Source organism: Solanum pennellii, chromosome 1 (assembly GCF_001406875.1).
Source record: "Solanum pennellii chromosome 1, SPENNV200".
Lineage (NCBI taxonomy): Eukaryota > Viridiplantae > Streptophyta > Magnoliopsida > Solanales > Solanaceae > Solanum > Solanum pennellii.
The window spans coordinates 3333440-3355415 of record NC_028637.1 but is presented as its reverse complement, the minus strand read 5'-3'; the positions used below and the strand labels follow the sequence as shown (position 1 = coordinate 3355415).

The window sequence follows — 21976 nt, the reverse complement described above, 5'->3', positions numbered from 1 at the left end:
ATATTTATACAAACATTTTTCTTGTGTCTAATTAAACTAGCTGCTAGATTTGATTTTAAAAAAATCTTTTAGTTTGATATATTTTACAAATAAAAGGTTTCATTTTTACATGTAAAAATTTTAGAAGCACCATTTTCTTCTATTTAATTTGAAGTGTTCTTTCCATAGAAAAGAAACTAACAAATATAAATATTTACTATCTTTTTACAACATTTAATATCATAAAATTCTAATGTTTTACAAGCAATATCATAGAATATTTGATTATTACATAAGCAAAATACTAAATTTTAATAATGATGATGTCCGAGACGATTTGTAGCACCTCAACTATTTCATCGGTTACTGGTTTGGGAGCCTTCCCTTTTCAATTTCACAAGTAGAAGAACCTAGATGGAATAAACGGTAAAAGAGCACTACCACGATTCAGGTCATGACAAGACCATGAATCAAAGAGAAGGAAGAATGAGACCATAATTTTGAAGTTGCCGCGATCCAAGACCTAGATGGCAACCGAACCGAGCATGTCATAACTGAGAAAACTGTTAACACAATGAAAGAAAAGATGTAATTCTAACTAGAAGCAAATTTATTATCAAGAACAGATGTATCATTTAACATTTTGAGAACATCATTTACAGAAGTCCCTTAAACCATTTCAAGATGTCTCCCACCTATACACCTTTGAAGAACAACTTCCATCCCATATTACAACATATTGTAAAAAAACACTTCCACTACATCTAGGATAACTCAAAGATCTGGCACTCAACATAACCCCTTGAAAGTAGGCAAAATCCAAGATGCTGGAAAGAAAATTTCTATAATTAAAAGCGCCACGCAGGGTAATTTGCTTCATTGTTCTCTTCATAGGGTGATGTTGAGCTACTTCCTCCTCCCCTCTCAGGGTAGTTGCTAGTGTTTTGGTTGGACGAGCGAAAAGGCCACAAGAATGAAAAAGGATTCCTCCTCCCTTGGTTCTGACTGCTATTCTCCCTGCTACTACCGTTGCTGCCATTGCTAACGTTTCCAGTTCTGGAACTCCAATTGGCTGGGGCACTCGCAGAAGCTTGTGAAGGCAGCTCAAGACGGCAAACAGGGCACGAGTTGTGCCTAACCAACCATGGTACGATACAATCTGAATGGTAAAGATGCTTACATGGCATTTGCCTTGCTTCAGAACCTAATTCAAAGTTATCTTGACAAACTGAGCACTGAGAATCAATGCTGAGGTGCCTTTGAGTGATTCTGACAGTAGGCAAAGCATCTATTGCAGAACGAGGTGCCGGGGGAGGCCCCTGCCGATCATTCAAACTGAGCTGCTCAATTAACTGTTGCAGCCCAGGCCCCATCAAATCATCAAAATTTGGTCGCCGATGCCCCATTGCTGGGCTTCCATTGGAGAAAAAGTACTCAAATGCATCATTTTCGGTCATACTAACAGGAGTTTGGCCATGAAATATCAACCATGGACCAGAACCAAAACCCCTCCCACTTCCAGGAACAACACCAGATCTTGTCCTAATGTCAAAGTTTGGGTTTCTTCCTGCCATTCTCTGCCTCATGAATGCAGCAAGGGCATCCATTATACCAAATCTTGGGTCCGGGAAAGGATCCATCAATCCAAAATGAGGATCAGCCTCAATATTAGATCTAGTACCTACCATGTCATCGAGCTCTTCAACGAAACCTCCGCCACAATTTGGACAAAGACAAGTAGTTCCTCGAGGCCGAATTGGCTGCCTGCATCTGTGGCACCAGTGTGTATAGCTCCCACTCGACATCTCTTATAAGTACTTCCTTGAACAAATCCTAAATTTTAGACCAAGCTGCAGACCATCCTGCACCCACAAAATAACTGTTCAACTATAATAGAGATTACTACCACAACCATTATATGAAATAAGACAATGTTTTCAGATAAAGTATCAGGTAGTGCTCAAAAGTGATGCCATGCATCAATCATATTCACCAAAACACATGTCATCTTAGACCTTCCATATCTTGAATTTTCCTTTCCCACTTTAAGCCATTTTTAGAAGATCTCTTTTTTGCATCCTTTAGGAGCTGGTAAGCCCACCCCTTCCTCTCCCAATGAAAAAAAAAACCCTCCCAAGAAATATCTCAGGAGAATCGATGACTACATAAAGTCAAGTGCACCCGAGATTTAATAAGAAAATTGTAAAATCTGGATTCTTCATAATTACCAATGGTTATTCAAATTCTCAACCTTTTGGTTGGAAGTGGAGAGGTCTACTACTCTCATCAAGTAAGTGGTTTTTTCTTCTTTTCCAAAACTTTTCTATGACTTATCAAAGAGGGAAAACCTAAGTTGCTCGGACTCGGGTGCGGGTGTCCGATATGAGTGCAGATCTAGAGGTCGTATCCTCTATATCTAAATTTTAAGATTCATATATACGGGTCCATGAATGGATACGGGTTGGGAGATTTGGCTAAATATAATTCAAATATCTAAAACAAGAGTTATAAAACCTAAATTATGAGAGTGTGGAAAATTTCAGGAGAAATATTAATCAAAAGGAGAACCCTGAAAGGAGATAAAAGGAAAGGGCGTGACAATAAAAATTTATATATACAAGGTAAATCATTTTCTTCAGTTTCACCTTAGTTTTTATTTTTATCATAGAAATCATTGACTCCGTCCAGATTTTCTCCCTCAAATTTGGTCAAAGTATACAAAACTAGTTGACTAGATCAGTTACGGATCTCACACCCACATCGTGTCGACACGGGTGCGGCACCGAAAGTGAAGAGTTCAAGCAACTTAGGGGAAAAACACCAATTGGAGCATAATTCTTCCAAAGCTATACAACAACAACACACCTAGTGTAATACCACAAGTGGGGTTTGGGCTCAGGGGAGGGTAGACTGTACACAAAACCTTACCTCTACCTCGTAGAGATAGAGAGGTTTCTTCCAAAGCTATAGTGAAATCCCAATACACTCCATCCAAAATTTACTAAGAAGAACTCCCAAAACCACTTCATTAACATTATGCTTTCTTTTTCATCCAAATAAACTTCATCTCACGTTTACTTTGAACTTTAAAGAACTCTCAAAATCTCATTTATTGATTTCACTAACATTTCAAAGTCGGTGCAACAGTCAAGTTTCTCCTTTTGGATAAATTCAAGGAGAAGCCAGCATACTGTATATGCCTTTTACTCCTCCCACCCCAAACTAGAAGGGGATCACCCTTCTTCATACACGGGTAAGAAAAACCCTTCTTTTTTCGTAACAAATGATGTCCGAACCAGCTTGTGCCTACCTCGACTATCCCACAAAGTACCAATGACCTCCTTCCAACACAAGTACCAAGTAACTTCACAAGAATAAGACCATCAAAATATACAGTAATTGACCAAATAATCAACCCAAAAACATCCATCTTCTGATCTCCAATACTCAAGATCATACAAATTACTCATCAAGATTGCACCTTTACACTTCATCAAAGAACATATATGTATAGAACACAAAATCTTTTAAAAAAAACAGAACCCCATATAGAAACACATATAGATACATACAAAGATATAAATAAAAATGTCAACTTGATGACAAATTTGAAATGAAACCCATAAATTATGTAAACAAAAACTATAAACTTTGTAAAAAAAATGAAAAATTGGGATTTGGGTCTTACCAAGAAGATGATGGTTTGTAGACAGTGTGGAGTGAGAGAGGAACTGAATGAACCCTAAGAGAAAGAAAGGAGACAAAAAGGGAATTATATGTGTTTTTCTACAGTGACATGTACTAAAATGCGCCTGTGGTGCACTTCTATAATTATATTTCAAATTCGGTGTTCGGAGCACATAGTAGAGCTCATATTAAATTTGAATGGATTGCGAATAATAGGATTTTCTCTTTATCTAATGCTAGAATCGAAATTTATGTTTAAGAGTAAAATCATTTGGAAAAAGGGTTTAATATACCCCTCAACTTTGTCATTTAGAGCTGAGCACATATACTCTTTTCTTTTAACGGAAATGGAAAAAGTTTATTTTAGTTTAATTTTTTTTATTTTTTAAAAAAAAACATATAATCCTATATGAATATATTTAATCCTCCTTAAACATATTTTTTGAATTTTTTTTCAATGCCTAATTTAGATTTATTATTTTCATTGTCAAATTTATTTTCACTTGTAAAACTTATTATCGATAACCAACTTTTTTTCTTAAAATATAAAAATAAAACTAAAATATAGAAAAAATAATTTTAAATTATAATATAGCCAAAAAAAATAGTTTTAGTTTTTTTTTCTTTACACACAAGAAATGAAAGAAAAAAATAAGAAAGTAAAATAATTATAATTAAAGAAGTCAAAAAAATAATTTATGTATGAAAAAGATTAAAATATACCTTGAACTTCGCTAGAATAATCATATATGCGCGTCAATAATTTTTAAGAAAATTAAACGTCAAAAATATAAATTTAAAACTAATTTTTTCACTTTCGTTAAATAAAAGATATATATAAACCGTCTATATAATGATAAGAATATACATAAACTATTTTAATAATAAAAATATATTAATTTCAAATGACAAAATCGAAAGATATATCAGACTCTGCACCATAACTCAACCATGTGTGGTGTACTTTTATATCAATACTATATGTTATCTCACCAACTATATGACAAAAATAAAAATGGTGATTGGATAGGTTTACAAAAGTTCATTCATTATCATTAGAGAATATTATTACACTTTGGTCCCATAAGTTTGTCTTTATCCCATTTTGAAATGAAAAGAGTTCAAACTACATGTCAATCAAGGGTGTTCATAGTATGGTATGATTTTGAAATTTTTGATTCAATGATTTAGATATTTTAGATTTTTAAAAATGCTATGTCATTATTTATATCGAATAAGTGCATTACGTTTCGATTTTAATTTTAATTTGTATAGTTAAATAAGTCGATTTTAATTTTAATGTGTTCGACGTTAGCTAATATACAATATGGAGAATTTATAAATTTAGCAACGGTAAAAGTCTTTGTATGCTTTGAAATTATCTAGTGTTAGGTCGAAAAAATAACACATGTGTCTATATGAATATATGTAATAAATGCAAGAAGTTTCTATTTAGTAGTAAAGACAAGAAATTTTTAAGTAAATTATAATTATTATCTTATATATAAATTATATAAAGATCATGTATATAATAAGTATTTCGATACTATTATTTTTTAAATATCGAATACTATTATTTTTTAAATGCACAACAAATAACGTAACGGGAACACAAAATACCAAAAAGAATCAATTTCGATAGAATAATTCGATATTTACAAAATATATACACCAAAAACACAAAATGGCTATAGGTAAGGTTAACAAGAAAATCATTCTAATTAGACAAAATTACACCTTTTGGTACCATAAGTTAATTATTATTTTGCCAATTTGAAATGAAAAGACTTTGTATAAAGGTGTTTTTAGTGAACTTTTTGCTTGCATCTAAATCATAAAATCTTCAATAACACTCCACTCTAGTTATTTACTTTTTCTTTCAAAATAATTTTTTATTTTAATTTAAAAATCAATATTTGATTATAGTGGAGTTTGCTCCAAATCTATTTTCCTAATTTTATCTTGAATTTCAAATAAAATGTGTTATTTTCACGATTACTAATTGTATAACCAAATATAAATTTTATTTTCTTACGTACTTTCTTTATTTCACAAAGAATAACCTCGTTTTACTTGACACGAAGTTTAAGAAAATAAAGAAGAATTTTGAATCTTGTGGATCAAAATTAAAGTTATGCTAAATGTACAAAATTATCCTTTAATATTGTGGCCTAAAATATATCACGTGGAAAGCTGAAAGTAAAATCTTACAACAAAAAAAAAGTCATTCTTTTGTAAACATACTAAAAGGGAATGGATCTCATTCTTTTTTTAAACGAGGGGAGTATAACATTTCAGGGTTGACTAATTACAACAACAACATACTCGGTGTATTTCCACGAGCGAAATCTGAAAAGGGTAGAATGCACATAAACGTTACCTTTACCTTTGGAAGGTAAAGAGGTCGTTTCCGATAGACCCACGGTTGCTGATCTGACTAATTCTATATATTTAAGTGAAGTAATTTGGATAATTTAATCAAACTACTAAACTGAATGCCATCTCAATCAAACAAAAACAGAATGGTCCATCAATAATAATGAAAGTGAGATGCCATGTTTCATGTTTTCCATCAATATTACTCCATCTTCCATTCTAGCCACACCAATTTTTGCATGTCAAACTCAAGATCCCACAATAAGAAGACTGTCATATTGAACATTTCTAAAACCAGAAACTAAATAGCATATCGAAAAGCTATTATATTGTCGAGATAAAAATAAGAAAAAGAATGCTCTTTGAGGGATGGGGATGTTTACGCTATGCCTCGAAAAAGCCAGGGGCTTGGAAATGCTTACTAAAATACAACAACTGGTAGGAAATATCTGTCATATGACAAAGGCTTGTCCTTACTCCTTAGTATGACCAACTGCATAAATGAAGACTGAAGTCAATAAACTGAGATATACAAAGACAATAACGATAATCTTAGTGCACGTAGGGTAAAGGTAAGCCTAAGAAGCCAGAAGATGACATAAAAAGCTACATGTGAAGCACAATGTGATGTATACTATTTCGCATGTTCAATTCTAAGAAAGGCTTAACAGCCCTCGACCCTACCAAACATGATTGCTGCAACCTGCTGGATTATATCTTCAACATAATTGTAAAATAGTGAATTCTATCCCTACTTCAGGACAAGGTTGTGACCTGGCGACAGCACCAAATCAAAATAAAGCCAACTTATCCTATACTTCCAAGGATAGAGCTCCGATTGCCCATAGTTGTCGACTTGACTCTGACCAATCTTGAAAGGTTAAATTTTGTAGAATTTTATAACATAAAAGGAACTGTCATAAAGAAGTAAATGCCTATCCAACTGCAGTACTAGCATTTCACTTCATGAATGCTGAAACGTAACCTCCCTGATATGAAGTAAGTTATGCATCATACAAAAGCTACAGCCTACAGCACTTAAAGACTTGACTTCCAATATTAGGTATCATTGCTAGTTTTTATAGGATTGGTGTAGTTAAGCTAGTCAACTTCATTGGGTAAATATTATTTACATGCTTATAAATGTAAAAGTAAATTCAACTAACATCAACCATCTTCTGTGGCAGATGCTACAGTCATATGATGTAGAAAGAGCAAACTTATAGTTATGGAATCTAGGTGTACTCACTTGCTAATCTACAGCCATTGCTTCAGGACCCCCACGATCATTCTCCACCCCGTTCTTATTATGATCATCAACTGCATTCCTCAACTCTTCCACCAAGCTCCTCTGTTCTTCCTCAATTGCGTTCTGCAACTCATCAACCTAAGGAAAAAGTTTGAACATCAGCAAAGATATCTATAATAACTAATCAAAGTGTTCTCATGATACAGATAATACAGTACGCACTTACAAGAATGTATTTATCAATCTATCTACAAACACGTAGTATTTCACATGGATCCTTTACAATAGTGATCCAGTGTCATCTGCTTATTACACGTCAGTTGCTTTTCATGGGTGGTAGAAAAGTTACAGTTTACTTATAGTAATTGGAAGTTGCACAAGGTGACAACTGACAATAAACTAGTGAATAATTGAATGTATATAAGTCAGTGAAAGCTCAAAATGTTAATTAACATGATATGACCATCATACTGAGGAAGATAAAGAAACGGGAAAAGGAGGGCGAAACTAGTTTTAGCATAGCCCTTCACACTGATGGAGCAGCTCAAGATTTGAGATGTTTAAAGCCCCTAAAGATAATGCAAGTAAATGATCAAAAAGGGGTGTCATTAACATAACAGCCCTTCTAACCTTTACTTGTTACATCGTCCTTCTAATCATTAGACACTTAGCTTGTTAATCTCAAGAGTGGAGGTTCACAACGAAAACTGAAGGCATAGATGGGAAAATAAGATTCTTGCCAATGGCCCAATAAGGCCTCGACCTAGTGCTATGGTTCAGACTTCGATACTTGGAAGTGTGAGGCCTTGACCCACTGAAATTTATGGGCCACAAACTCTCAAATGTCTCTAAGATATAATATTCAATCTCTCCACCACCAGGATGGGGGGAAATCATTTTGAATTTACTGGACTTTTTAGCTCTACGATTGTCAGGCTCACAAGGGAAGAGTACTCAACTTAAAAGGAAAGTTATTCTACCAAATGTCATAGTACAACAACTAATATCACTGCCGAACTGGTTGTCCGTATATGAATCCTCACGCTCCACTTCACTCCATTTAGACAATTCTCATTCTAAGATTCAATAGATTAGCTTCTCTAGGACTAGAAGTTCTCTACATTTTATATTGATTATCCAAATGCCATAACAAGAGCAAAAAGACACCTAGCAAATACAGCTAGCAAATATTAGACTAGTATGAGACAACCCACAAGACTAAACCTTAATCTCAACTAGTTGGTATAGACAATATGTATCCTCCTCTTCTATTGTATTTTATTTTCCGCTAATTCTACAGGTTCTAAAAGATTATAGAACCTCTGGTATAACTTTCTCCATGATTTTTAGTCTACTTCATTCTCTTTTTAACACCTATCAATGTTCAAGGTCAAGACCTACAGGTCAGTGCATTTGGATATCTCTATCGAACACGACCAAACCATCTTCAGTGACCTTCTACTTTTGTCCTCTATGTGTGCTACTTGCACCTTCTTCTGAGTGTAATCCTCAAAGTTGAGATTCAACGAACCAATTTCTTCTCGTTTGGATCGCGTTGCAAGTCATTGTTTGAGGCGAACATTTCCCTAAAACTCATGGGGGTTCACCCATGAAACATTCGCTTCAAACCGATGGATGGCTTGTAACAACACTAGTTACAGGAAACTCTTTTACACCTCAATAAGACTCATAACCATTCTCTGGGCAATTTATAGTATGCAAGACCACAATGTTGCAAGTTTCTATAAGAGCCAAAGCAGAATAAGATGTGTTTTTTTATTTTATAAGTCTTGCTTAACTGTCAAGTGACTGCACATAAAACACAAACAAAAAAAATCAAGTATTGTCTCTTCCATTTACTAATTCTGGAAACAAAAATCAGCAAGGAGGCCCTACGTTATTTCTTCTAATGTTGTAGTTCTTTTGGAGCAATGAAACCCTTCATCAACACTAAAATCATGTACATTGAAATGTTAAGGAAATAACATTTAAAATAGGAAATTCAGCAAAGTCACCTCACAATTGTTAACAACAGACAAAATACTCAACGCCAAGTTCCCTAGTCTGACTTATATATCACTTAACATCTTTGAGATAATATTGATGACTTCAATAGATAGAGAAATGTAATTGTCAATAAAAAAGGAACGGAAGTTTGATTGCCTTGTAGGCCAGAAAACTAGAACTACAAGGCAATGATGAGAACAAATGGCTACATCTCAGATAATTTTAAAAATCATGCCTAATAAACAACCAGTAGTACTTCTTCATCAAAAACAACCAGTAGTACTAGAAGCATGCAAAAAGAACTATGAGAAGCCTGGAATTTTCACCTGCTGATGTGATCACTTTGTTCATATGAATTCACCAGACTTAAACCATCGCTTTAGTAAAATTAGACAGTTGACATTAATACGGGCCAAGAGGGAAAGTCAGGTAAAGTTAGTGTATTTTCTCGATTTTAAAGATTAAAAGTACACAAAAGAAGTATGCAAAATATGAATTCCAAAGTGAAGCTTATTGAAGGAGAATTATCCTGTTTCTCTAAAGAAGTTGTGGACCTGTCCCTCATTAGTGTGTTATGTCAGTTCTCTTTAGTTCTAGAGTCTACTCTAGCTATCATAATTCAATAGAAGCAATCAAAAATTTCCAACTAGAACTCCCTGCATAAATCAGGAGACGGGCTTTATAGAAGAATACGCACCACGTGCAATAGAAGTGCAAATTGCTTTTTACGAAGCTCCAACGTTCTTGAACTAGCAGTATTTTCTGCCCCCAACATTGCTATCTCTTTTTCAAGCTCTGTAATAACCTTCTGAGTTTCAGATCTTGGAGGCTGCATGGCAACCAACTTCCTGATAGACTCACACTCTTCTTTGTGCTTCCTCTCTATCTTGCTTTCTTCAAGTTGCCTCTTGAAATCTTCTATCTCGGCCTGAGCTTGTAAAATTTGCCCATTTATCTCATCTTTTAGGTCGTTGAAGTTCTCCTTCTCTCTAAGATTTGCATCTATGACTGCTTTGCTCTTTAGGAGCGGAATCTCAAATGTATTTAGCTCTTGCAAGAAAGCTTTGGCAAGTCTTTCACAATCACCATAGTTATCAGCTTCCTTCTCTACCTCCAAAGCAAAAGCAGTAAACTTTTTCTGAAGTTTCTTCAATGGGGGTTCACCTCTAGTGGTTGTTGTGCGAGTGAGAAGTCTATGCTTAATAATTAAATCATCTTCAAGCGGGCCAAAAGCATAATTTGCAGGCACTGTCTCCCCCTTCCCAGCAACTCTTCTGCCTTTTGCCAACATTTTTTTTCCTACCTTGAAAGAAAAACCTATTGTGAAGGATCAGCATCCGATGGTATACATATAACCATGGATAAACTTGACAGCTCTGAAGAGATAAAACAACACAAATAGGTAAACAGCAAGATCGGGGCAGAAATTTTTCCTAAATATTATTTGATTAACTATGCCTTGTTATAAAATGTTCAGAGATTTCATCTCATTATGACGACTTCTACATTGCCCTCAACTTGCTCCAACCCACTTTCTTCATTTAGGCTAGGACCCAAACATCGCTAGAGTTCCTCACTAAATTTTGCCAGACCCAAAAGCAATCTATCATCATTGATGAATTGGATATATCAGAAAAGCAACAAAAAAAATGATATTTGTCTTTTTCTGATAGCAGACTGAAGAGTACAATCTTTTTTTCTTTTCAGTAGGTAACTTGAGGAGTAGGATCTGCCACATGGTTACTTCCCAGAAAGCATCAATACAAATGAAAAGATAAAAGAATTAGACAAGGACAAACAAACAAACAGAGAGAAAAAAAAAATGTCAGACCCAATGGAGGACTGATAGATTATACCAAGGCAACAAACAGTTTGGAAGAATCAGATCACGCAGACAATTTTGGGGAAAAAATGATAGTAACTATAAGTGTGTTTGCAACGATGAAAAGTTTTCTCCTTTAAATGTCTTCCTGGATGAAATCATTTTTAAGTGGTTGGTTGCCTTGAAATCTAGAAACTACGTTCTCCTAGGACAGTCATTTTCCGTTATTATCAACATCTCAACTCTTACTTGATTTCATTTGATTTATAGGACAACTAGACATTGTTGTCAATCTTCTAAACTCAAAAATACCACCAAACTCACCTACTTATATATCCAACCAAAAGCTAGAAAATGACTCTTATATATAAACTTCTCAAATGGCAAAACCTTTTTCACGGAAAATCTATACCAAATGCATCCTAGAAAGTAAAAATTGGAGAAATTCATAACTCATACGGGACAACAAAAACATCATACCCACTATAGCTTGGGGTGTGGGGTGTGTGCAGACCATACATCTACCTTTGTAGAGTAGAGAAAACTAAAAAATCACAAGAACAATATGGAACAAAATGAAAAGCCATTTACAATTGGAGCCCTTGTTGCTGCATTTGGCTACAAATTACAGTTGCAAACAACAAAAATCAAGAAGAAATAAGAGATCTCAAAAAGTTCATTCATAAATGGTAGTATTAGATGCCTCTTTTCCGCTTGCAAACAACAAACCAATCAACTATGTCCCGTACCCCAAACTAGTTGGGATCAGCTACATGAATCCTCCATAATCATGTTGCTTCATTTCAATCCCTAGCTAGTTAATGCCCCCTTAGGTAAAAAGTGGGTAAATGAGCTGCCTTTAGCTAGAAATTACAGTTGCAATCAACAAAAATTAAGAGGAAATAGAGAGCTCAATCAATCAAAATTGGGAACATGAGATGCCTTTTTCTTGTTTGCTTGCAAACAATAAATCAACTGTATCTCGGAATCCCAAACTAGTTGGAATCAGCTATATGAATCCTCCATAACCATTTTGCTGCTCCATTTGAATCCCTAGCTAATTAATTGTTCAGTAATGCCTACATCCTGCCTATGAAAATGACTAGGAAGGCCCAGGGTAGAGTCATGATCGAACATGGCTTGCTTGGTGGACTCAGTTAAGAAATAAAGTTGCAACTTCCACCCTTTGGTTAGCAAGTTACAGTTGCAAAATACAAAAATCAATAGGAAAAAAAAAGAGCTAAATCAATCAAAATTGGGAGCATGAGATGCCTTTGTTTTTCATCTTACAAACAACAAATCAATTAACTGTATCTCAGAATCCTAAACTAGTTAATATCAGCTGCCGGAATCCTCCATAACCATTTTTCTCCATTTCAATACCTAACTACTTAATCTCCCCCCTTATAACCATTCCGTTCAATTGCAAATTACACTGTGTGTGTGAGAGAGAGGGATACATACTTGAAGTTCGAGGTGTGAAATTGAAAATATCCGGCGCCGGCGAAATCTCCGATCTTCACCGGCAAGAAGTCCTCTCGCTGTTCTGACGATTAAAGAGTAAAGCTCAGGGGTTTTGCTTTCTTATGTTTTATTTCTGAAAAACAAAATCATAAAAGTATTATTTTCTACATTTTAAGGGCAAATTTGTCCATGAAATTTGAAAAAAAAAGTATAATTTTTTTTGTTTTTAATTGAAAAATAAAATATAAAAAATTGATTTTTTTTTTAAATCTATAAAATAGCAAACTATTAAATAAAATTAAATATTATAATAATAGTTTCAAATATTTTGTCATTTGCCTCTCTCCCAGATTTCTCGCTCATCACTATCCAGATCTCGATCGTTAGTCTCTCTCTCGCCTCTCTCACTTTATACAAACGCAAATGTATAAATTATGTTTGTCTTTGTATAAAGCGGAACAGAACTGTATATATACATATCTTTTTGTTTGCCTCTCTCCAGAGAATCTCGCTCGCGGCTCTCCTCGCCTCTCTCACTTTATGCAAACATAATTTGTTATTTGTTGTTGTATAAAGCGAGAGAAAATTGTATATACAAATTCTTATATTTTCGTTCTATATATTTTAATTATACAAATACAGATCTTTCCATGCATCTTTTTTTCGCTTCATATTTGTATAATCTGTGTTTTTATGAAACAAGAGATAGAGAGAGATTTGATATACGAATGTTTTATTTCGATTCAATTGTATACAAGTTCAAATTTTATGCAGATATACATACACAATCATTGATACATATACCTAGTAGTTACATATATACAGTTATCTAACTGATATACATAAACAATCATTGCACTTTTATACAAACGAGAGGCCTGCCATCAATTTATATAATTTGATGCTCCATAGCAAACATGCAAAGTTTATGTATGCTTATGCAAACTATAGCTATGGCATACTAATATGACTTTTATGTTTGCTGAACCTAAAATTTACTTTTGTTTTTGGTTTTTCATTCGGTGTCCGATACCACATTGGAGCCCGATTAAATCTTGTGATTTTAAACTCAGAATACCTAAAATGTAACAAAAATATCATTTAGAACTCGTTTGGATTGATATTTGACTTAAGACTAAACTTGTAGATTTTTACTTAGCCGTTTGTATATCAATATTATTAGTAATTATATTATCATGTTCATATTCCGTGAATAAAAGTAACGGAAAAGGGCCTAAAATACCCTAAAAGTATTGGAAATGGTACAAAATTACCCTCCATCCACCTATTGGCTCCAAAATACCCTTCTCACCCACCTATTGGGTCCAAAATACCCTTATCATCCACCTTTTGGTTCAAAATTGACTATTTATTTAACGGTTTTATATTTAAACTATTTAAATATTTTTTAAAATACGTAATGCTCAACTATATGTTATAATTTAACTTATTAGTATAATTTATTAATCAATCCACTACCCACCCCATTAATAATTAAATCCCTCTAAATTAATGAACCCGTCACATTATTAATGCAAGCTACTGCCAATTGAGTGTTTTTAAAAATTATAGAAGTAAATTATCATACATTCAAGTGGCTAAATAAAAATCATCAATAAACTTAAAAGTCTGACTATGTTTATCTTAATTATTCTTACGTCTCAATTATGTGATGTTACTTCATAGGTAACTTTTTTTCAAAATAATATATTAAAATTTTAAAAAAAATCATAAATATGTATAAAATTATATTTAAAAAAAGTTCATGAATCAATTCGGGATGTATTACTTCTTTACCTTTAATCATAAATTTCTAATTCTATTTTGAAAGAAAGTGTCCTACTAAATAAGCGGCTCAACCTAAATTTAATTGGGGCTCCGATTCGGACTCGAATAATTTTGAATGTCATTTTCAGAAATCTATAATTTCATCGTGTTTTAGTAGTGTTTATGACGATTTTGATATTATAATTGGATTATTAATTGGGTGAGGTTTAGTTAGTAATGAGTGTGTAGTGGGTTGGTTTATAAATTATATTAATAAATTATAATTATAATCAATAATTGAACGCCAAGTATTTTAAAAAATATTTAAAGAGTTTAATTTTAAAACAATTAAAGAAGTGATCAATTTTGAACACAGAGGTGGATGACAAGGGTATTTTGGAGCCAATAGGTGGATGGAAAGGGCATTTTGGAGCCAATAGGTGGATGAAGGGTAATTTTGTACCATTTTCAATACTTTAAGGGTATTTTAGGCCCTTGTCCGTAAAAGTAAATAGTACTGCACAAGCTATGACTCAACTATAATTCTATTCATATATGAAAAAAGTGTTAGGTATTATATAAAAATGAATCTTTTTTTTTTTTTTACAAAATATAAAGTCATGGATTAATTTTATATTCGAAAAACTATCAAATCATAATATAAAATTCTAAATTCAATTTTTCTAGAGAATCAAATCATGAAATAAAATTGCATTCCAAATGCGGATTGCATCTTAAAATTTCAAATCACGATATGAAATTCAATATCAAAACTCCTATACATGTGCTTAAACCATTAAAAAGAAAGTCGATCTCAACTGTTTTTCTCTCTAAAATATTAATATTCGCTCTGTCCTTATTTACTTGTTCATATTTTCTCTTTTAGCTGTCCCTATTTACTTATCCATTTTGATAAATTACGAAAGAACAAAAAGAATTTACAGTTATACCCTCAATTAAACTTCTTGAGAATTTTCAAGTTTTAATTCAGCTTTTTCTTGAAACCATAATTAACAAGGGTAAAATTATAACTTCACTATACTAATTATTGATATCTTAATATGTGTGTCATTTCTAAGTGGACAACTAAATAGGAACAGAGGGAGTACTGTTGTTTGGGTACAATCGAAAAACTATCGATATATCAATACCTTTATCGCTCGATATGAATAAAGTTGAATACCCGATCGTCTTATCGAACGATCGCCTTCGTTTTTTTTTTTCTAAAAATGCAAATTTGTTTACCAAGGAAAAAAGACCACAGTATAGTAAAGAGTCCATTTCATCTTCAGTTTTTTCATGTGCATCTATAAACATATACAGATAAAAACAAAGATCAAACATTCTAACATCTATCTCCCAACTCCCTAATAAGATGTTTCATAGAGGATACACAATCCTATATCTATAATGACTATAGTAACTTCTGCCAAAGAACTACGAAAGCACTCGATCAGAATGAAGTCGTTCGTCTTAGCTGATATCTTGGTTCAGACGATAACTCGGATAACATGTTCTCCAGTTCCTGTGTAAGGTAAAAGAGTTCAGTAACATAGTCATTAAAGAGACAAAAAGCTGGTGTGCTGAACTTAAGAACAGAAATAAGAAAAGGCGGTGTGTTGTAACTTGTAGATGTAGCGCGTTTTGCTGAGTTTGGACTGATATCAATACCATTAGGCTAAATAACAAGACATCTAGAAAGGCGAGCAAACTACTGTTCATGTTATGCCTATATGGTTTCAGATTTGCACGCCTTGCAACTCTCTTCCGAACAACTTTATTACAAGAAAAAGGAAAAGTATTGAAGGCATATAGATTCGACAAAACAGGAGGTGTGAAAAATGATTTAGCTATTTGAAATCCTAAAATTCAAACATTGTCGAGAGGTCTGAATTTGAAGACGATTAACTTGAATCACCACATTACAGAACTCAACAGTAGCATCCACAGAAAACAGGTACTCGTCCAAATATCTTTAAGACAACAAAATTTTGAAAGGAAAGAAAGGATCTGCATCCTAGCGAAAGGATCAGACAAATAGAGTAACTTGTACTGCTTTACCAGGTAATTGACAAAATGAGAAAGAACAGAACATCCACATCAATGTCCACTAAATCTTTTTTTCGGGGGGGTTTAATAGTTCAGTATCCGAAACCCACTAGCCTGACTAATCAGCATTGTACCAGTTAGGTCTACCAAGCGAGTAAAGCATTCCCCATACAGAAGGAATCCCAACCATCCCACTACCACTAAAAAGAGAGCTAAAATGGTCAACGGATCTAGCATTAGCTGCACACACACTCCAACAGATGATATGGAAAGAGTACAATTTGGTCCTAATAATACCAATCAGAGATAGATCTTTCACAAATCCCATATATCAGTTACGAGAAGACCCCCCCATATATCCCGAGCTGATGGTCTACCAGAAATAGCCGCTCTACCTCACAAGGTACGGTAAGGTCTATGTACACTATACCCACCCAACCACACTCATGGGATCACACTGGGTATGATGTTGTTGAGAAGATATGTGATGGAAATTCCTATGTCATGTAGAAAGGAACCAGCATCACTGATCACTTGTTTGAAGGCTTGTAACACATCTTATATCAAATATAATTACTTCGAAGGGATACCAAACGTCTGTAACTCAAAGGTCTGATTTTTAGAATAGTAATCCTATGGCACAAAAAACTCATCCACTCTCGATTTTGTAGATAAGAAGATTCTATATCCCTACAGATTCAGGCTCCTTCTAATCAATCACTAGCACTATTGGCTCAGGCTTTATTTCCTAGAGAGTAGAGACTAAGAAAAATAAAATACATCAAAAAGAGGCTAAAGTATACAAGCTTTAATATAATAAGTCCTTATGTAAGCCAGAACCAAGGTGAAGCGATCAACAAACACCATAACACCAAAAGGCCTACTTTTGGATTGTTAAGTAAAAACCAACTCTTGCCATGGCAAAAAAACTCAAATGTGTTGATCCCAAACAATCAAGCTGTAAGAAGTTAGCAGGAAGAAGGTTTCATCTTGTCAGTCCGTAAACAAACTATCAGAAGAAGGTTTCTTCCCATAACCAAACTAACATGAGATCAAATTTTAGCATATGGGAAATTCTCTTCAAAACTGACGAGTGCACTATGATGCAGTCAGACGCATGGACAAGGTTGTGGAACATGAACCAAAAGTGAAACAAAATACTGACAAGGGAAAAAAACGAATGTTAGATCATAAAATTACCGAGAACTATCTAGATTAAATTTTTTTAATTGACATCTTTTTATGACAAGGAAACCTGCAGCCGCTACCCTTGGGATGCGCACAATATAAAAACCCCATATAGGAGAGGTAACCCGCACTAGGTAAGCACGGTACGATGAGCTCAACCCAGAAGGCAACCCCCTTGCTTTCGCTAGCAAGGGGTTTCAAACTTGAAACCTCCAACATGGAAGTCCAAGCCCAAACCCCAATTCTTTCCTGCACCTCCTCTTTCTTCTCCTTTTCTATAACCTAAGGAAGCAAATATCACTTTGCCTACCAGGGGAGGAAGGAAAAAAGGGAAGTACCAAAGTAAACTCACCTCTAAACAACAAGAAACAAACAAGAAATCACGGAAGGGAAACTCATTCAGTCACTGTGTACTACTACATGCATCTAGGATCATCAGTCCACCAAGCATCCCAAAAACACCATATCAATCATCAAAGGCAGCATTCACTTCTAACCATTGCATCAATTGTTCAAAAAGGCAATTTTGCATTAGTATAATAAAGCAAAACATCCTTTTCTGAGTAAAAGCACAGTATTCTTTCTTTTTGACTGGTAAAAGCATAGTAGTCTAAATCCCCACTCCACTAAACTATTCAAAGACACTGGTGATACCAAACAATCCATCACAACCACACAACACACATGACACAAGTAAGTGCACACTAGATGCGTACTTATTTATATTGGAGATATTCTAAAGCATTATCACACTTAGTAAAATGCAATTGGTTATCATGTACGTACTAGCCTAGTTAATGTTTCCTTACAATTTTTTTAAAATATATCCCGTATCAAGCATTTTCAATCCTATATCTTTAGAGCATTGTGACAAATGGTCGATGAACTAAGCACAAATGTAGAGAATATGCAACTCTGCATTTTCCAAGTTAAAGGCAAAAAGATTCACACAGTCACTACGATTGACTCTTGGGGATGGGGTGATGGGCTTAGAACAAAGTTTGAAGTTACTTGACCCCAAGTCACATTTTCTTTTTTAGCATGCTTCAAAAAAACTGATACCTTCCGATATATGTAAACTCATTGATCTTAGCACTCTCATTTTATCTTTATGACATACTTTTGGAGGAACTAATATGTAGGAACTAAGAGTAAAGAAGACTCTTTTTACTTTGAGAAGAGACACATTGGTGCGTTTATTACCTTTCTTTGATATGAAGCAAGATAACCTGAATATACAAACTTTTGACCCCTGTTTTCAAGACTTATAGAGGCCAGATAGATAGGATATCTCTCGGAAGGAGAATGAAGATTATTATCATCCTGATTACCCTTTAAAATTAATTATCTCACTTCTAAGAAGATTCATCTATCTACAGTCAACAACAGTCCGCTTTTAAAATGAACTATCCATTATCGGATACTCTTAGGTTACTTGAGACAAATAGCACAGGGCATAGTTGCATATGTTGGTAAAATGGCACATGGAATAGAAGTAGTTGTCGATCAACTTGCTTAGCTCATGATCAAAATCACAAGAAAACACTAGAAATGTTTCTTATTTGAAAGATATATCCAACAATTGAAGCCTCAGTATACATAATGAGAGAACCCATACCTTCTCTTTCTTAAGCTTCATGTTTTCCTCTTCCAGATGTGACACCTTGTTCACCAGCTCATTGTGGTAAGCCTACACCATGGAAATGAATAGATTAAAATGAGAAATGTAAATGCAAACTGGGGTTGCAAGCAAAATATTGCCAGCAAGCAGCACACCTGTTTTCTGGCTCGGGACCGTGCAGCTGACTCTCTATTCTTGATCTTTCTCCTTAGTCTCCTATCAATAGTCTTATCGATGTCCATAGCACCCCTCTTCCGGTCAGAAACTGGTGTATCAGATAGCGAAGGAGATGGTGACAAGCCTATTGGAGGCACAAAATTTTGCATTGCCATAGGATTATCCAATGACATTGTATGTCCTAAAGAAGCATCAGCAACAAAAAGCCCGGCTTTCACCAAGTAGTCCTCCAAAGTAGTCTCACCAAGGGTTAGCTCTCTCTCCTGGCTGTTCATCTCCTCGAGATTTATCACCTTCTGCCCTTATTGTATGTCTCTCCCCACACTTTATCAACTGTATTATTACTAATCACCCTTGCCAGAGTTAAGCTAGCCTGATGCTGAAAAGAAGTGGCAGTGGAAGTACCATCAATATTTCCTCCAGAAGTCTGAATTAAATCTGCATTCCACACACTTGAGACTTGTGAGTACTCATCAAAATTCATACTGCCCGGAGGCTTACCTAAATCAACCAACTGATTTACAACCTCGTAAAGCGTAAAGGTTAAACCATGAATTTTGCCTGTCATTGGACTGTAAATGAGATTGTTGCCCACTCACATGAGAATTCATGGTCTGAATCCCCATTCATCAAAATCTCCAACCTTAAACCCCTAATAAAAACCTACTCTGTTGAAAAACAACATTCATGGTCAATTATAAAAGAAATAAATCCTCGATCATCCCCATTAAGACCAAAACAACCAATCAATCAATCAACTACACACCAATCCTTTATCCAGTACCCTTTACCCGCTAGGGCTCAATCAGAAACTCAAAAAATAATGGCCAGCCCTTTTACCCTTCTCTGCCTAAATACCCGATTTTTATCAGTTGCTGGTTCAACATAGTGACATGCACTTAACCCCACACATTAGGTATTGGGCTCATACAACTAAACAAAAGCCTAATTCCAAACTAGTTGAATTCTACTTAATGAATCCTCCATATCCATTCTGCTCTACTCAAGCCCCATTTCCCCGTTAAAATCATAAAACAATGGGTTCTTACCCGTTCCAAATCCTCTTCTGTTTTTTAACCCCTCCCTAGGAGCTCCCACCCTTTTTGCTCCTTGTTGACTCAAATCCACAAGCATAGCGTTGGATGTGGAGGGTGTTTACCATCCGACCAACCCCTCTTGTCATCTCCAATCTTCACTTCCAAAAAGCCTTACTTTTTCTCGAAGTTGAAGATCCCCCTACTCTAAACCCCCTCTTAAACTACTTCGAACCAGTTATAGGAATGATTACAAGAACACAAAATTCTTCAAAAGCCCCTACTCTAAACCCCCCTCTTAACCAGTTACAGGAATAATTACAAGAACACAAAATTCTTTTTTTTTTTAAAAAGGTATCGAGCCCCATTTCCCCGTTAAAACCAAAAAGGATAGTTTTTTACCATGCCCAATCTTCTTCTCTTTTTTTAACCCCTCCCTAGGATCTCCCACCCTTTTTGCTCTCTTGCTAACTCGAAACCACAACCTTAGAGGTTTGGAAGTGGAGGATGTTAACCCTCCGAGCAACCCCTCTCGTCCCCATCCCCAATCTTCACTATCAAAAAGCCTCACTTTTTCCCGAAGATACCCTACTCTTAAACTATCTGAACCAGTTTTGGAATAATTACAAGAACACAAAATTCTTTACAATAACCATATCAAGCCTCATTTAACCATTAAACCAAAAAAGCATAGCTTTTTCCCATCCCCAATATTCTTCTTTTCTTTAACCCCTCCCTCCAACCTTTAAGCTCCTCCTATCCTTTTCCTCTCTTGGTAACTCGAACCAATAACTTAAAGGTCCGAGCAACCCTCTTATCCCCATCCCCAATCTTCACTATCGAAAAAACCTTCCTTTTCTCTTGAATATCCCCTACTCTAAACCTCCCTCTTAAACTAGTAATCACAAGAACAAAAATTCTCAAAAGCCCAATCTTTTCCATAAAATCCAGATGCAGCACAATTATATACAGCTATATACATCAAACTAATTAAACTAATTCTGTTCCATTAGTTTCCAGTTCCTTCCAATATCCAAGAACAAGTTTTTATCCCACAATTTTACAAATTACAATAACCCCACATAAAATTTTGATATAATAGCAAGAAATAACACAGACCCATTACAGAACAACACAAGATACAACAAAAATCCCAAAAAACTCAACAGAAAACATAGATTATATAGTTCTAAATGACTGAATAACAAACACCCACAAGACAAAAGTGAGAAAAAATATTATTGAAAAAAAAAAAAAAGAGGAAAGAGGGTATTACCTGGCAGAAGAGGAGGAAGAATCAATTTTTAGTGAAAAAAAAACTGAAATCGTATGAAGTATCCCACGTATCAGTATTGGTATTTTGTTCAAATCTTGAAACTGTTTTTTTTTTTTTTTTTTTATAAATTGGAGATGTTGATGTGGCCGGCCCATTATCTTTTCGGATTCCGGGTCAGGCTTCGCTTTCGTATTGACCCGGATTTAAATATAGAATATAGCGAGGGAAAATGCACAAGTACCTCCTCAATCTATTTTATAAGTAATTTTCTACTCCTTTT

General features: G+C 34.6%; 2 protein-coding genes and 1 pseudogene across 6 annotated transcripts; all 3 read right to left on the bottom strand.

Moving 5' to 3' along the window:
* Positions 1–568: 568 nt before the first annotated feature.
* Positions 569–3822, bottom strand: LOC107013159 (probable E3 ubiquitin-protein ligase RHC1A). 2 transcript variants are annotated; one of them, XM_015213160.2, is made up of 2 exons: positions 3668–3822; positions 569–1841 (listed from the first exon to the last, which is right to left on the bottom strand). In XM_015213160.2, the coding sequence occupies exon 2, from the start codon at positions 1782–1784 to the stop codon at positions 828–830; it is 957 nt and encodes a 318-aa protein (XP_015068646.1). In that variant the 5' UTR covers positions 1785–1841; positions 3668–3822; the 3' UTR covers positions 569–827. The 2 variants fall into 2 exon arrangements, with proteins under 2 accessions (XP_015068646.1, XP_015068677.1); XM_015213191.2 differs by having other exon boundaries at positions 569–1858; positions 3668–3764.
* Positions 3823–6173: 2351 nt separating this feature from the next.
* LOC107008564 (THO complex subunit 7A-like) lies at positions 6174–12713 on the bottom strand. 4 transcript variants are annotated; one of them, XM_015207660.2, is made up of 4 exons: positions 12585–12713; positions 9996–10615; positions 7292–7429; positions 6174–6535 (listed from the first exon to the last, which is right to left on the bottom strand). In XM_015207660.2, exons 2-3 carry the CDS (start codon positions 10587–10589, stop codon positions 7295–7297), a joined length of 729 nt encoding a protein of 242 aa, XP_015063146.1. In that variant the 5' UTR covers positions 10590–10615; positions 12585–12713; the 3' UTR covers positions 6174–6535; positions 7292–7294. The 4 variants fall into 4 exon arrangements, with proteins under 4 accessions (XP_015063146.1, XP_015063155.1, XP_015063164.1 ...); XM_015207669.2 differs by having other exon boundaries at positions 9996–10674; positions 12585–12707; XM_015207678.2 differs by having other exon boundaries at positions 9996–10601; positions 12585–12707.
* Positions 12714–15615: 2902 nt separating this feature from the next.
* Positions 15616–21686, bottom strand: LOC107012059 (annotated as a pseudogene).
* Between the last annotated feature and the right edge of the window lie 290 nt (positions 21687–21976).

What these genes read in the sequence shown, in the direction of transcription:
- LOC107008564 (XM_015207660.2), bottom strand. Translation starts at nt 10,589, where the DNA reads ATGTTGGCAAAAGGCAGAAGAGTTGCTGGGAAGGGGGAGACAGTGCCT. An exon ending in TTGCACTTCTATTGCACGTG is followed by an intron (nt 7,430 to 9,995) that starts GTGCGTATTCTT and finishes CTTTTTCCTTAG; the next exon opens with GTTGATGAGTTGCAGAACGC.
- LOC107013159 (XM_015213160.2), bottom strand. Translation starts at nt 1,784, where the DNA reads ATGTCGAGTGGGAGCTATACACACTGGTGCCACAGATGCAGGCAGCCA.